Consider the following 16,736-nt stretch of genomic DNA (forward strand, 5'->3'; position numbering starts at 1 on the left):
ACATCCAGTACTACTGAATAAAAAAAGCCATCAACAAATAAAACGTTAGCATGCAGAAAAAGGTCTTGCCGACTGAATAGGCACGTGCGTGAAAACGAAAGCAGCTCAAACAGAAAACATGACCAATTAAATAAATAAATAATAAAAAAATAAAGGTGGCGGAATTTTTGGTAGGAGAGGGAAAGCATGGAGTCTTGAAGAAGTTTGGGGAACGGTAGATCTAGCTAGGGAGCTGAGGCAGTGGGCCGGGGGGAGAGAGAATTAAAAAAAAAATATTGAAAACGTGCATGAAATGGGAAGAAAACCAAACCTCCTCGATCCGCCAATACCTCGTGCCTGGTTTCTGTTCGTTACGTGTTTGAACTTTGAAGTGCTGCTTTTTCTAATAATCCAGATGACGATGTCGTACGTGGGGCACGCTACACCACATTGCAACAACATGTGCGAGAAGTAGTACTGCCTACTCGATCAATGGGGCCTTAATTTCCTTCTCACATGTATTATATTATATTATATTATATATAACCTATCTTCTTCACCTGCAATATTTGTCTTCCACCTCTGTCATATCAATTCCTGACACTACTACCAAAAGCAGGAACCGCTTCTTCTTTTTTTTGGGTAACCAAGGCCACCAGATCTCTCAGTATGAGGAGGAATTGTAACTTGGAACTTCGCCTTTTTCCCTACTCTTCCTCTCTTCCTTCCATCGACTCCGATCACGGCCATCCCATGTAAGCTCTCTCTCTCTCTCTCTCTCTCTCTCTCTCTCTCTCTCTCTCTCTCTGTGGGTGTTGATGTATTTATATGTATGTTTATCAGAAGGAATGGTAGGGAGAAGTATTTTCTGAATGTTGTGATGTGTATTTGATTGAAGGATGGAAGAGAATAATGGAAGCCCTCAACAGAAACACCTAGAGCAGCAGCAGCAACAGCAGCAGCAGCAACAACAGCAACCGCTGACCATCTTTTACAATGGAAAGATTTGCGTTTCTGATGTTACAGAGTTTCAGGTACATATATATATATATTTAAATGTTACATTAATATTTGTGAACTGTTTCCTAATTCCTAGCTAGCTAGTCTTAGGTTGCGTTTGGTTAATAAACTACTCTCAACTCATCTCAATTTATCATTACAACTTTTTCAAATCTCAACACAAAATATAATAAACAATTTAACTTTTTCAAATCTCAAAATAATAATAATATTAAAAAATAATATTTTATTAATATTTTATCATCTCAACTCAACTCAACTCAACTCACTTCAACATCCAAACTCACCTTCTTAATTTGCACGGTTTTCCTAGCTCGAGATACATTTGCCTATTGTATGCTCTCAGAACTGCTGATCTTTTGGTTTGCCTAAAAACTAATTAAGTCGGCTGATGAGTTTTTGACTTTTTGTTGTTGCAATTCTGAATTACTGTTTTTCTAATCTCCCCGAAAAAGAAAAAAAAAAAAAAATCTGTTTTACTGTTGTAATTTTGTGAGAAAATGGCCACATTCAAAGAGTACATGCATATACATGAGCTAGCATCCAATTAATAGAAAAAATTTAAAGGTTTTAATTAGGTGAAAATTCAAAGAATTGAATATGATCATCACCTACAACGCATAGATTTTAATTAATTAATTAATTCCTATATATAATTATTGTATTAATAATGTTGTATGATATTAATGATGCAGGCTAGAGCTATTCTATTGTTTGCCAATAAAGAAATAGAGGAAAGAATGAGAACAACTCCAACTGGGTCGAGCCCCACTTCACCAAGCTGCCAGCAATCTCAGCTATATAGCCCCACTGCTGGTTTTTCTATGAAGAGGTCACTGCAGCAGTTTCTCCAGAAGCGAAAGCATCGCAACCACCAGGCAACATCACCTTACCATCATGATCATTAGCCAATCAATTAATACATCATCTACATCTCTGATCTCTCTCTCTCTCTCTCTCTCTCTCTCTCTCTCTCTCTCTCTCTACATATATATAATTGACATTGATCGAGTAGTTTATATAATTACGTGCGTATTGAAGATCAATGGAGAGATGATCGATCTTTTAGAATTTGATATAGAATTAATCCTAGCTAGCTAGCTAGTTATGTTGTGTATATATAATTATTATTATTTTGTTGAGTTTTGAACATGGATATATAAAGTTTTGATGATCTTGGTTTTTTTTCAATTATCATTAGTACGTAATTTCTTAATTAGCGATCTAAGGGGTTATACGATGAAGAGCATGAGTACTAGATCAGTTGATAATTTAATAATTAACTAGTTAGTACTACTACTAGATTATCATCAATCTGTGGGTTCTTAAATTGACCAACAAAAAACAAAGTGTCATTCAATTGATCACTAATGACCAAAATTATTCAAATAAGATCATGAATGACTCCGCCATTTATATATTCTTTAGTACTGAAAAATTAAGTCGCGGATTGAAAAACTCAAACTTAGGATCACTTGTTAATTGGGGTTGTATTAGGAGTCTTAAAAAGTGTTTAAATAAACTTAAAAGCTCTTTAATTAAAAAAAAAAAAATTAGCTAGGTTGTTTGGGTACTCATGTTTTACATTAAAATACTTTTTAATTTCAAATAAGTAAAAAATTACTTTTCTCAAGCGTACTTTTTCTCAAGAAAAAATTTTATTGCAAGCGATTTTATGCACCAAACCGCGTACCATTAATGTTGAATGTAAGGCATTCTTTTATGAAAAAATCTAATTGTAAATGATTTTGCGTACTAATACACGTACTTATTTAATATAATTGATCAGAAAGTAGATTTTATTAAAAACAGTGCTAATTTGAATTTAGAATATGAATGTAACAACATTAATACGCAGATTGGTACGTAAATTTGCTTGTACATAGTAAAACTCTTCTTTTATTTATTTTTGTAATAAAAAGAGTTATGTGAGTGTTGGTACGTAGTTTGGTGTGCCAAACCGCTTGTACCTAGCAAATCCCTTTCCTCAAACGGAGTCTTCTAGATAATTCAGAATATAGTTCAGATCTTAAAAAGATTGTCAATGGACGAAAATATCTATACAACTTTTAAATAATTACAACTTTCAAACTTTTAAGAATGTGGTTATAATTTTTAAAAAATTAAATGATTGTTATTTCTAACTCAGAAAATACTTTTTTAATTTATTTTCAAATAAATATAACATATTTAAAAATGATTTACACATATGGTTATTAAATAATGAGAAATGATATATATAAGTCTCAAATACACAAGCATCGCACAAACCCTTTATAAATAAGTGGATCCCACTATGGAAAAGTGTGAAAAATTCAAATTTTCTTGATGGAATTCACATTTTTACAAAAGATTTATACAAAGCTGTTACATTTGGAGCTTGTGTCTAGTATTACTCTTAAATAATATATAACTTTTTAATAGGAGAATAACCCGATACAATTAACAATCCAGACAAATGACCCGATACAATCAATCCAACCCAACACGAACGGATTGACAACTTTGAGGAGAATGGGATCAACTAATGATGATCTGTATGTTGACCTTGATATTGTTGTTTAACACTATTATTGGGGTTAAATCGATTAGAGTAATTCTACATACAATCGTAAAGTGCGTAACCGCCGCGTAACCGCTTTAAAAAAGAGTGGGGTTTACTATTAAAAAATTAATTTTTTTCATGTGGGTCCCATGTTTTATTCATTTTTTTCAAAGCGATTACGCGGTGGTTACACAATTCACGGTTGTAAGTATATTTTCTCAATTAAGAGCGTTTTAAAAAACGTGACTGATTCATTTGGTATCTAGCTATATATTAGGTCACAATTTTCACTTATTGCCCTGTCTTTTCACGATGGCATGCATTAGTGCTATTGTAAAAAGATAATTTGAAAAGACAAGTTATAAGATCCTTATATATTTAGATAATTGTGATTTTTTTTCCTCACAATATTCTATATAATATATAGTATTTTAATTATTTAATTTTCAATACATTTATAATTATCGTAATTAGCTTTATATTCAAGTAGTATATACTTTTTTTTCTCTGAAAATAATGGAATTGGTTTCAATCAATTGGAGGACAGCTTGTTGCGAAGCTTAGCACTTAGGGATCTTTTTAAGCGACACTACAAAAGAAACAATTATTTGATAGGAGTTTTTTTTGTGACGGAAATGACTATTTACAATGAGAATGAACTCATTTTTATAATAAAACGTAGTCATTTTCATTGCATATAACTAGCAACGTATAAGCATTTTTCTTATAGTACTGTGAACCAATATGATGCATACATTGATCGATCACCGGTCACTTCAATTTTAGAGCTTAGAGATTTATCCAATCAATATCGACCAAAATCTCATACCAAATTGGTATTAATTTCTTACTAGTCCACATTAGAACATGAACAATTCATATTTGAGACCGATGAATTCACTTGTAAATCACGTTCGGTACGATGAGGTATATATATATATATATGTTAGATAATTGGTCGTGGCCGGATTCAAGTTTCTTCCTTTCAAACCAATTAAACCAAAGTACTGATTATAACAACATCATCGATCGCCAAGTTCCATCGACTAGATCTCCCGCCTAATTGATCTAGTATTGGAGGATGGGATGATCAACATATATATTATATACCTAATTGCAAAACCATGAAAATAATGAAAAACAAAAGTCTTGATTCAATAAAATTACACCAAACGTGACATGATATATATATATATATAGTTGTGGCAAGAAGTGGGCAAATGCTAGCTAGGCTATATATATATGTAGCTTAAATGTTGAGACATGAAAGCAATTAAAACTATAATTAGAACTCCTCTCTCTCTCTCTCTCTCTCTCTCTCTCTATATATATATATATATATATATATGGAATGTAGGGTAGGATGTCGAAATCATCATTGGTGGGAATTAATTCAACCATTGGATCATGGAAGTGCATACAAATTCCGGTTGGTAGAACTTAATTGGCAGTTCCAACAAGTGTCATCAATTCCATGCAGTAGTACTTGGCTTAGGATAAGGTCGTCATCTTGAAGGAACCCCACCTGTATTTTATATATAAATATATATATATATATAAATATATATATATTTATATCACACGTTTATATCGTGATAGTAAAAGAAAAAGGTAGGTTTTATACCTCAAAATTATCAATATATATATATATTTATGTTTTGTTATGGAAACCATTAAAATTGATATATCGCACCCCTAATTATTAAAATTGATATATATTTTGCACCCAATTAATTATGACTGTTTAGACGAAAGAAAAATAGTAATTAAATATGGAATAATGTGAATCATCAAATCTAGTTAATTATAAAGGATATATATAAAATGTCATTTTTTAATAATTTTATATAGCGAAGTCATGATGTATTTTTTTTCTTAAAGAAATTAAGACCTCATTTGTTTTTGTAAATAAAATATTGTTAGAATATATTTTTTTTAATATTATTTTTTATTTTGATATTTAAAAAAATTGATTTGTTTATTTTATTTTGTGTGAGAATTAAAAAATAATAATTAAATGAGATAAAAAGAATCGAGATGGATTGTGAAAGTAAACAATGTCTAAATTTACAACCTGCATGGCTAATATTGAGCGGTGCTATTCTACTGCCTGAGTAGTACCGCCGCTAGTTGTTTTTGTAACTTTATTTATTTATTTATATTTATTTAATATATTTAAATATATTTAAAAAAATAAAAAATTTATTAATATATTTAAAATTATTTTCTTAATTGTTAAGTAAAAAAAAATAAAAAACTTTCCTAATGGTCAAATAAAGCAGTAAGAAATGGGGAGTATACTAGCTTTTTTCTTGCTGCAACTATGGAGTACGATCTCCGTAAAAGTTTGGCAGCCCGTCCGATCCGTATTATTAAACAAAAAATCTACTCAATCTCTTACTATTCACACAACTTCCACACTCTACATTATTTTTAATTTTTATTATTTTTTTCTTTTATTAAATATTTATTATATGAATAATGAATAAAATATTTGAAATAATTTAAAAAGAATAAAACTCAAAAAAAAATACTAAAAAAATACTAAAAATTTATAATATTATTTTATAAATAGACGTACGCTCATGTACGTTGCTATACTTTCGGAGAAATCCATTGGGCATTGAGATCTCATCTCTCATTGGGAAAGAAAAATATAACAATAAATATAGATAGCAGCTACTGTTTAGGAGTAACTATTTTGCACACATGATATGGCATCATCTAGACCACACATCTTCCTAAATCTAATTTACCATCCGACTGAGAGAGAGATAATGAGAGAGAGCCGATAAGAGAGAGAGCGGAGAACCGAGATTAGAGAGAGACAATGAGAGAGAGAGGCAGAGATGAGAGAGAGAGAGAGAGAGAGCCGGCGAGAGATCTGATGAGAGAGAGAGAGTTGAGGAGAGAGAAAAAGAGAGAGAGAGTTGATGAGAGAGAGAGTCGTTGATGAGAGAGAGATGATGAGATGATGAGAGAGAGAGGGATAGCGTCTCATCTGCGCGTTTTGCAGAAAAAAAGAAAAGAAAAGAAAGAAAAATGGATCACATGCATCTACGTAATGTGTGCATTGTGTGCACCACTACAGTAGATGCTATATAGAAAAACTCAAAATATAAACTCACTCATTTTTTACAGTACATTATATAATTATATTTTAAAATAAATTATAATTTAGTAAAATACTTTATAAAAATAACATCATTTTATAAAAATATCCTCACTTTAAAATATATTGTAAAATATATTGTGTGAGTATAATTACTAAGAAATAAATTGGTGAAAATGACTACACTCATCTAGAAAAAGCTCAACAAATTTAGGTTAGAATAACGTTAGATATAGTTTTAGATTTTGTAAATTTCGAGTGCTATTTTTGAAAAAAATGGAGTTTGTTATTAAAAAAAAAAAATGATATTTATAATTTTAGGATGTGCAAGTCTCACACACTCTCTTTAAAAAAAATTATTTAAATCTAGAAACCACATGAAAAAATTATTTTTTAATAATGAATCTTATTTTTTTTTTTTTTAAATAATGCATGAGGCTTGCATACTCAAATATCATTTTTCATACTAAAAAATAAAACTATATTTAATATTACTCAAATATTAATTTTTTCATTTAAATTTTAAATTTATTCATTTTTATTTAAGGGAACACCCTAAAACTGTTAATATTATTTGTACTTTTAAGTGAAGATGTTGGTGAGATCCTTTGGTCCAACTTGTGATATAGTACACGTCATCTGCACTTAATCAATTAATAATTTAAAGCCATCTTTATTAAGAATATTTTCCTTCATTCTCTTTCTTGATTTATTCTTTCTGTTACAGAATTGGGACACCGGCCAGATGAGAACAGCTAGATTCTAAAATATTTTTCAAAAAGCTAAATGCCATCAAATTGACTGTATTTGGATGTTAAATTAAGTTGAATTGAATTGAATTAAGATGATAAAATATTATTTTTTAATATTATTATTATTTTAAAACTTGAAAAAGTTGAATTACTTATTATATTTTATATTAAAATTTAAAAAATTATAATAATGAATTGAGGTGAATTGAGATGAGTTTATAAAACAATCAATCAGATTTTCATAAAGCATTATTACCTTAATATATCATAGAATCTTTGAAGCATGGCTTGGACTGCTTAAATATTAATAAAATGAAAACGATTTATATACAATATTTTTTATAATATTTAATATAATTATATTTATAAAATATATTATAAAAATAATATTATTTTATAAAAATATTCTCATTTAAAAATATTATTATATAATATATTGTGTATCATTACTCTTAATAAAAACAGATGGGATAAAAAGAAAAAACGTTTTCAATGCACAAGGGTGGGAAATGATTTGATGTGAGTGGGGGGGCAAGCTAGCCAGCGAGGCAGATGCCATCTTTATTTTCTTTTTCTAGTTCCCATCCTTTCCTGTTCTATCATGTATGTCCAGCTTTTTTTAACTTCAGGTCTATTAATTTGGCTGGTAGCCTTGCTCTCTACTGAGAAGCTATATTTTCTGTTTGGTTGGCTTTGTCCTTTTGTTTTGTTCAGATCCTCCACAGGGCTTTTGCAATTGGGGGCTCCAAAATTTAGGGGTGCGCACTAACTTTGATTGGTCATGTTTGATTTCAAAATTTTTCAATTTATCTCATCTTATTTTATTTAATTATTTTATATAAAATAAAATAAATAGTTTAACTATTTCAAATCTTAAAATAAAAATAATATTAAAAAATATATTCTAATAATATTTTATTCAACTTTTAATTTTAATTTCAGTCCATCTCATCTGCGAAAGCAAATGAGACCTAAGTCAAATCTGACAAATCAAAGTCTCTGACTTTTTCAGAGTTTAAATCCAAACTCCGACTCCGATTTGTGTAGGCTCCGACTTGATTCCGACTCCGACTTGTCGGAACGTAGTCGGATTTGAGTTTTCAATTTTGGGCTTCTTCTTTTTTAACTTCATATTTAACCCATTTAAAAAAGAATTTTTTGTAAGTATTCAAATTTCAATTTTTCAAAATGATTAAAAACTAAAATTAAATCTTTCACTGCTAATTTACTTTTATACTTCACTTATTTCTACACTAGACTTATTTCTAATGTTTAATTACATATTATTATATTTTAGTAAATTGGTATTATGTGTTATTAATTTATTATACTAGAGTTAATAGTCATTTTTATACTAATGTCTAATTTATTTCTATACAAGATTTATACTATAATTTCTAATTACATGTTATTATACTCATGTCTAACTTATTTCTAACTTAATTATATACTAGACTTTCTAGTGTCTAATTATATGTTATTATACCTTAGTAAATTGGTATATATCTTATTAACTTATTATACTAGATTTATTTAAATACTAGTGGCTAACTTATTTCTATACTTGATTATGTATGCTAGTAATACAATGATATTTACATATACTAAACTATCACTAATCTATTTATATTATATTATAGTATAAGTATATTATTTTATAATAATTAGCTCATATTAGTATATTATTGAATTTAAGCATATAAATTCTAGTTATATAACTATATAACTATACTAGTATATATGATAAATATATAGATAAATACATATTTTTATAACATATTACAATATCGGAGTCGGATTCGGAGTCGGAGTCGGAGCATAAAGTTAGAGTCGAGTCGGATCGGAATGAGAGTCACTCCAATGACACATTCGACTCCAACTCTGACTTCAATTTGTCGGAATGAAGCCAGATTTGGAATTGGATTTTCAGATTTTTTTCTAAGCCCTACTCCAAATGTCTAAAACTCAAACCCCTTGCCTTTCTTTAAAACAAATGTCAAAATTTTTATTGTAAGCTTTAAATAAATTCATAATTCTTATTCTCTAAAATACGGGAGAAAAAGTATAAAAAATCCCTTAGAACCTTTAAAAAAATTATACTGAAACTATTTTCCTAAATTTTAAAAGAGTCATTTTACTTCTAAGTTACAAACAGTACTGTGAATGACATGTAATTAGTGGTATGGAGATACGTGTCCTCGTATCAGTTTGCAAATAAAATGTTTAATATTAAAAATAATTACGATCTAAATTAATCTAATAATAAAAACTCAAAAAGCTTACTACCCTGTTCTCAAAAACAATCTTAGAAAATTCTTTACTCTATAAAAATTTAAAATAATCTCTCAACTCTTAACATGATATCTGAAAAACCCACGTACAGCTCCATCCAAAAAGAAAATTTGAGAGTTAGAAAATGTTTAGGCTTTTATTTATATATATATAAATATATTTATATATATATATATATATACTCGACGTAACAAAACTTTATTTACATCGGGAAGATGTTGGTCAGTGAATGTCATCAATTGACCAAGATTCAGGACATAATTATGGGTACGAACAAACAATAATGACATATACAAGTCTAAAATATACGGTCCTAGCGCCAGGATTTTTTTTTATTATTATAAAAAAATGGATCCCAACATGAAAATACGTGAAAAATTCATTTTTTCTTGACGGGACTCACCTTTTTAGGAATAACTTACACAAAGCTTGTGCATTTGGAGCTTGTCCCTAACTTTACTCTCCAACAAAATAGTAGCTAGCTAGCATCATTTTCCAAATGAAAAATGGTAAATACGTACTCATGATCTGGTTGGAAATAATATATATAGAGAATGCAAATGTAGCTTAATTTGCTGTATATATTTATATATAGGAAAATGTCATGATAATTTTATCATCATCATTAATTACAGAAGTTTGAACTGCTGATCAAGATGTTTTTGGAACCCCAAGTCATGAGATATATAGGTTGTTTCTGATGATAGATAGGTTCCTGAAACTCAGCATTCCAAGTTTCGAACCATGCACAGTAATGAACGAGAAGCACTAGCCAGCATGGCAGCAGCATTCATGCACGCATGGTGATCTTACAGCCTGGGTGGAAGACGAGGACGGTCCCATTCAGCCACAATGTGGTCACGGGTAATCTCTTTCAGTGAGCGGCAACCACTTAATGCCATTGTCAGTTCAAACTCCTCACGAAGCATCTGAAGCACTTTTCGGACACCAGCCTCTCCTTCAGCAGCCAATGAGAAAACCACCGGCCTTCCAATCTGATATACATATATATAGTGCAAGATCATGATCACCACATGAATGACAGTCTAGCTAATCAAGCAATTAGAGGGGCCCTACGGCTTGTGTACAAGCTGAAATGATCGTGAAAAAATTTCGAAAGGTAAATATTTATTTTCATTGCCATACATAATAGCCATATATATATGCAGCATATATATATGTGTTATTTACTCACAAATATGCCGGATGCTCCAAGAGCCAATGCCTTAAAGACATCTGTCCCACGCCTAACTCCGCCATCCAGAAATACAGGAACTCGGCCTTGTGCAGCTTTGACAACCTAATTCATCCCAATCAGAACATAATTATAAGGTTCATTTTTGCAACTTCAACTGCCATTGTGAAAACATGATCAAGATGATTAGGGAGATCTAAACTGAGCATGGAAACTGATACAAAATTCAGAAAGTAGGCCGTAGTTCATGATGGAAATTGAACCGATCAAATGGTAAAAAATCATACTGATGCAAAGAATATTAATTACCTCTTCCAAAGCCATAATAGTTGCAGGGACATAATCAAGTTGTCGAGCTCCATGATTGGACACGATGATACCAGCTGCTCCAGCTTGTATGGCTAGCCTTGCTGCATTGATCACAAGGTTAGCATTGAAATAGAAGATTGCTTGATTTTGCGGGGAGGGGATTCAGAGATTCAGAATACATACTATCCTCAGCAGTAATTACACCCTTCACAAAAATTGGTAAATCGGTGATTGTCTGAAGCCACTTCACATCCTGTCCAAATAAATGAGCTACTTAAAATGTAATTTCTTCTGTCTAGCTCATAGTTAAAGAAATTCTACAAATAAACAGCCATCTTACCTTCCAGCTAAGAGAGCGGTCAATTTGTCCAGCAACATATGAAGCTAGGCCAGAATCATTAGCCTGCAGATTAAACCCATATGCGATCATGGAAAATTACAACAAAAAAAAAAGAAGAAGATATGTTTTGTTTGACATTAAAAGATCACATATGTCAGCCACCTGATCCATCTTCCCCATATCCAATCCCTCAAAGTTCTTCAATGTCAAAAATGGGGGCAACACAAATCTGTTCGAGAAGACATCAGACAATGAAGTTCCTTAAGAACGGAAAAAACTTGTGGTGTCGATTTTATGTAACTCTCCCACTAGATCTACTTACTATGTCAGATATAGTACTGGGAAAAGCTAAGTAGTAAGTACTGAAGTGAACCTTTGTTATTCTTTTTCCTTTCTTTATTTCCAAATTGTATGTTTGAATGAATGTTCACCTGTTCTTGATGTCAGCCTCCCTGCGACCAAGCCTTGGAGTGTCCACAGTAAGGGCAATTGCCTTGAAACCAGCCCTTTCAGCTCTCCTTACGAGCTGTGCAACCACATGCCTGTCTTTGTAAACCTGAATAATAAGCAGAGAAATCCTTGTTAATTTGAATAACATTAAACAATAAATGAAGACCTTGTAAGCATCATAGACTTTGGGACATAATAAACATTAATGATTCTGAAAGTGACAATTAGAAACGCATTTTCATAATTATCTCTTGATCAAAAGTAGCCAGAGGGACACTAGTCTTGGACAACACAGGTTGTATAATTTTGACACCATTTGAATTGTTCTAACATTATGCAAGAAAAACAATAGCAACAAGAGACTAATTTAAGATTAAAAAGGCCCAGATGGGATGGGAGAATGTGGAGAAATTCATGTACTGTCCTATTTGGTTGCATAGTAACTCTCTGTCATGCTCAAACCAAGATCAATGACAGTTTGCAAAACTAGCGATCCTAGCAAAAGGCAAGAGAAAGAAAACAAATTATCAAAAAAAGTGGGGGATGATCTCTTGCACTCACATAAAGCTGGAAAAAGCGAATGCCGGGTCCTGTTGAAGCAACCTCTTCGACGCTGGAAGTAGCCCATGAGGATAGAGTCTGAAACAACCAATTATGCATAAATAGAATAGGGGTGACATGTAAATATGGATGTCAATATATCAAAGCCAAAACTGTGAAGGAGTTGTAAGAAAGGATTAAATTCAGTTTAGACAAAGGAACTCGAAGAAACTTGGTGAAAATCCAAACCATGATTGTGCCAGCGGCCGATGCTGCTCTTGCAGTTGCATACTCTCCTGCACGAGAGTTACTTTATTAAGTGAATGATCAGGCCGACTATATGAAGAAGCCAAATGTCTTTATAAACTCTTCAGGATTCTCATGAATTGATTAAAAATAGTTTCTAGAAAGTGCAGCTACACCATTACAATGGATGATGTTAAAAGGGGCCATGTGGTTAGAAAAAAAAGAAGAATCCACCTTGAGAGTTACCAACAAGTAATTTTACGTTCTATTTGAAATAAGAATCAAAAGCGGACTACTAGAGATCATTAAAAGCAACTATATATGAAATGACTCACAACTGCATTGTAGAGGACCTTTACCTCCATTTCCTTTCTTCTTTTGCAAGGGGATACATTCTTTTAAATGCTTCACTTACATTTTTTCATACATGAGGTACAAACATGCACTTTGTACCAAAATTAGAGTAGATTAAAATTAGCAGATACATATCGGGGCCATTATGAATTACATTTTTAAATTGATCCTATATCGACCCTATGATCATATTCAAGCCATAAAAAAAAAAAAAAAAAAAAAATCATATTCAAGCCATGAATAATGTATGTACTATCAACATACTGTGTACAAATTAGAGAAATATATGACTATACGCACACGTATATAGTTAATGAAGACAGGTACACATTACTCTACTATATATGAACATGGAACAAGTCCATGATAGAAGAGGTATATACCCTCAGGGTGAGCCATCTTCTGCATGGCCGTAGGAGCAATCATGATGGGCATTGAGATTTTGAAGCCCAAAACAGTTGTTGTCATGTCTATCTTGCTAACATCAATAAGAATACGAGGTCGAAACCTATTTTTCAGTAAATAAAGATAAATTGTGAGAGAAGAGGTCCGACAAAGAATCTGAGGTGAAAGAACAGAAAAAAGTAGGAAAATCTCAAGTACAGAATAGATGTCAAAGCAAAAGCGTGAATAATCAAAAGAAAGCCAAATCAGCCACACCAGACCAAAAGGAAAAACTACTTTTGGGGTCACTGTCCAAGAGAATTGCTTACAAAATCCTTGAGAATGCTTGCCGGTTCTGATTAAGAGTCCATTGGTCCTCTGCTCCTGATGCATAGTAGTCAAAAACCATCTTCGGCAATTTTTCCTTTGCAATTGCTTCATATTCGCTGACATTAGTGATCTCCATCTTTCAAAGGATTGTTATGCTATCCTCAGAATCTGAAAGTTGTTTCAAAATTTTAAAAAAAGTACACCTCCGCATACTATCTTGTCTTTCAGCGAGTTGAAAGAATAACATACAAAATACCACCAAGAATTTCTCAGGATGAGGCGCAACTAAGGTCATGTCTCGATGAATAATTCTGTTAATAGTAAAATGGTTTAAATTAAGATATTTTATTAAATTTTGAAAAATAAGAGAAGAAATGTTAGTTTTTTTTTTTATTAATATTTTTACTTAGTGATTAAAACAATATTTTTTTAATGATATTGTGAATTTTTTTTTAACAAATATTTAAGTATACCAAAACAATGAATGAAAATAAATCAGAAAAAATAGATTTTTTTTTTCTTTTTTGCCTGCTCGGGGATGTAGCCACTACTCAAACGAGAGGGGAAAAAATTTAATAAAATATTATTTGAATATAATTTTTTAATATAATTTTTATTTTAAAAGTTATAATAATTAAGTAAAAATTAAATGAAGAAGTTAAAGATTTAAATTTAAAAAATATTTCGTATTTGAGTGATACTTAACAAAAAAAAAAAAAACCAAAAATTTTGAAAAAAGATGTCATCTCATCAAAGTGTCGAAACATGAACTGAGTGAGAAAAGCATCCATTAGAACAAAACTTGTGAAAAAATAAAAACGTGTAGTATGCCTAAAAAGTTGCTATATTATGAAGCATTTTAGCATACAAAGTTAATTCATGGAGAAATTATGGTTAAAAGTAATGAACGCAATACAATCGAAAAGCTTTGTGTTTTTGTTTCCTGGCTACAACTCTGAAGTAATATCATATATATCAACACTTTCAAAAATTACAATATATCTACATGATATCAAACTTTGCTAACGCCAAATAAATGGATTGGAATCCCAAATCATATAATGGACGCAAATCTTCAACTCTGATGTTATCCTGTCTCAGGAAACAGATCGAACAGTGAACTTGCAACCATTATAGACAAGAAGACATGAACATAAAACGCAAACGGATTTTAAAATTAGGGACAACCCACTTCAATATAAAACCAAAAGAGTACCTTAGCTACCTCATAAGATTAAAGTAAGCATCATTCAGTGAGTGAAGACCCAAGTAATAGAAGACTAACGATAAAGCAGAGGATAAGCAAAGCACAAACCTTGGGCTCTTGAGAGGGAAGAATGGATAAGGGATGCCAAGGAGAAGAGCTAAAGATAATGTTGGGGAGAGAAAGCGAGGGGGAGAGAGAGAGAAAGAGAGGAGTGTCCAAGTAATAAGAACATACACTAGTTTGTAGAAACAAAGGGAGATAAAATGAAGAAGAAATAGGGAGGGAAAGACAAAAAGGGTTGAAAGAGAGAGACAGTCATGCGGATTGGCTTTTCGAGGTTGGCATTTGCAACCAAATCTGTTTCGTGGAACCGTAAGACTTGTGTGGTGAGCGTTGTTTTGTTGATTATCACTGTTCGTCACAAAAATAATGGCAGCAAAAATTTATGAGTAATGTTATATATAGTTGTAAAGTGTATAAATATCGCGTAATAATTTAAAAAATAAAATAAAATTTATTATTAAAAAATTAATTTTTTTATATAAATTTTATATTTATTTTTTTTAAATAATTATACAACGCTTACAAATTTACCCTTGCAATTATGATTTCTCACGCTTTGGCATAATTCCTAATAGAATATCCTGTCCACGTGGGGTTGTTTGCCATCGTTTGTGATGAACCACATGAGAAGATGAGACCCTGAAATGTCATTTTCTTTATTTGCTTTGATTTACGAAGATGCCATATAATCTATGCGTCGTCGTCTTGGATAAGATGAAAGTTCTTGCAGAAAATGTACGTCCAATGTGAAGTCAGGAGTGACTGGATAGCCATAAATCTTACATGCATATACACATATATATATATATATATTTGTGTATTTTTAAAATTCTTTGTTTAGTATATGTATATATATAAATATTTGTCAAAATCTGATCATCATACGTGTGGATCGTATGCTCTCCACACTAACTTGCAAGCAGTAGAATTTCCTAATTCTATCAAAATTAGGCTTGATTTGTTAACAAAGAAAAGCAAACAATTATACTACCTTCAAAATCATTTATAACAAAATCATGGTATAGTCAGGGTTTGAATTTAGAATCTCTGCTCTAATACTATATGAAATCATCACTAATCTTAATGATTTAAACTGATAGGAATAAGTAGATTTTATTATTTAATTTGTATATTAATAATAAGTAAAATAATATTTTGTTAAAACAAGTAAGCTTAGCATATGAAAGAGGACATATATTATAAGTTAGGAACTAGAAAATGATGAAAGAAAGCCATAAGACTGGATCTATTGAGTACAATGACAGAAACTCGAACAAATAGAGCTAGAACTATTAATGTAAATCTAAAGGGTGTTATTACAAATCAAACGGTGTACTCCTTGGATTCACATGCTCTCCATGATAATGGTTCCCATAGGATGTTGGTTAAGGAAATGTATAGAGACACAACCGTTTGATTGAATCAAACAATTATATCTCTTACCAATGGTTGTATTGTTTGCCAACAAGTGCCTTGTGGTCTATAAATAGAGATAATTTGTGCACAATTCGAACACTTGCAATTACTTTGTCCATCACCAACTTGTAGGACAAATACTCTCACAGAAGTGTTACCATATTGTGTAAACACAATCCATTTTGTTTCTATAATTTCTTTC

The 16,736-nt window shown here is 31.1% G+C and overlaps 2 protein-coding genes across 3 annotated transcripts; one reads left to right on the plus strand and one right to left on the minus strand.

The window, feature by feature from the left end:
- Nucleotides 1–552: 552 nt before the first annotated feature.
- Nucleotides 553–2,190, plus strand: LOC108990250 (protein TIFY 5A-like). Its single transcript, XM_018964148.2, has 3 exons — nt 553–734; nt 878–1,013; nt 1,695–2,190. The coding sequence occupies exons 1-3, from the start codon at nt 649–651 to the stop codon at nt 1,905–1,907; spliced, it is 435 nt and encodes a 144-aa protein (XP_018819693.1). The 5' UTR covers nt 553–648; the 3' UTR covers nt 1,908–2,190.
- An 8,056-nt stretch (nt 2,191–10,246) lies between these two features.
- Nucleotides 10,247–15,421, minus strand: LOC108990249 (peroxisomal (S)-2-hydroxy-acid oxidase-like). 2 transcript variants are annotated; one of them, XM_018964146.2, is made up of 12 exons: nt 15,164–15,421; nt 13,848–14,016; nt 13,518–13,642; nt 12,784–12,830; nt 12,556–12,633; nt 11,976–12,100; nt 11,707–11,773; nt 11,545–11,607; nt 11,388–11,457; nt 11,205–11,305; nt 10,896–11,000; nt 10,247–10,695 (listed from the first exon to the last, which is right to left on the minus strand). In XM_018964146.2, exons 2-12 carry the CDS (start codon nt 13,982–13,984, stop codon nt 10,510–10,512), a joined length of 1,104 nt encoding a protein of 367 aa, XP_018819691.1. In that variant the 5' UTR covers nt 13,985–14,016; nt 15,164–15,421; the 3' UTR covers nt 10,247–10,509. The 2 variants fall into 2 exon arrangements, with proteins under 2 accessions (XP_018819691.1, XP_018819692.1); XM_018964147.1 differs by lacking the exon at nt 15,164–15,421 and having other exon boundaries at nt 13,844–13,959.
- Nucleotides 15,422–16,736: the final 1,315 nt, after the last annotated feature.

The sequence above is a fragment of the Juglans regia genome, chromosome 4 (assembly GCF_001411555.2).
Source record: "Juglans regia cultivar Chandler chromosome 4, Walnut 2.0, whole genome shotgun sequence".
In the NCBI taxonomy this organism is placed as follows: domain Eukaryota; kingdom Viridiplantae; phylum Streptophyta; class Magnoliopsida; order Fagales; family Juglandaceae; genus Juglans; species Juglans regia.

Excerpts from the sequence above, each read along its gene's own strand:
- LOC108990249 (XM_018964146.2), bottom strand. The coding sequence starts at position 13,984 with ATGGAGATCACTAATGTCAGCGAATATGAAGCAATTGCAAAGGAAAAA. Across the intron at positions 12,634-12,783 it reads CGGCCGCTGGCACAATCATG|ACTCTATCCTCATGGGCTAC; the intron begins GTTTGGATTTTC and ends TGGTTGTTTCAG. Across the intron at positions 12,101-12,555 it reads TTCGCTTTTTCCAGCTTTAT|GTTTACAAAGACAGGCATGT; the intron begins GTGAGTGCAAGA and ends CTTATTATTCAG.
- LOC108990250 (XM_018964148.2), top strand. The coding sequence starts at position 649 with ATGAGGAGGAATTGTAACTTGGAACTTCGCCTTTTTCCCTACTCTTCC. Across the intron at positions 735-877 it reads TCCGATCACGGCCATCCCAT|GATGGAAGAGAATAATGGAA; the intron begins GTAAGCTCTCTC and ends ATTTGATTGAAG. Across the intron at positions 1,014-1,694 it reads CTGATGTTACAGAGTTTCAG|GCTAGAGCTATTCTATTGTT; the intron begins GTACATATATAT and ends TTAATGATGCAG.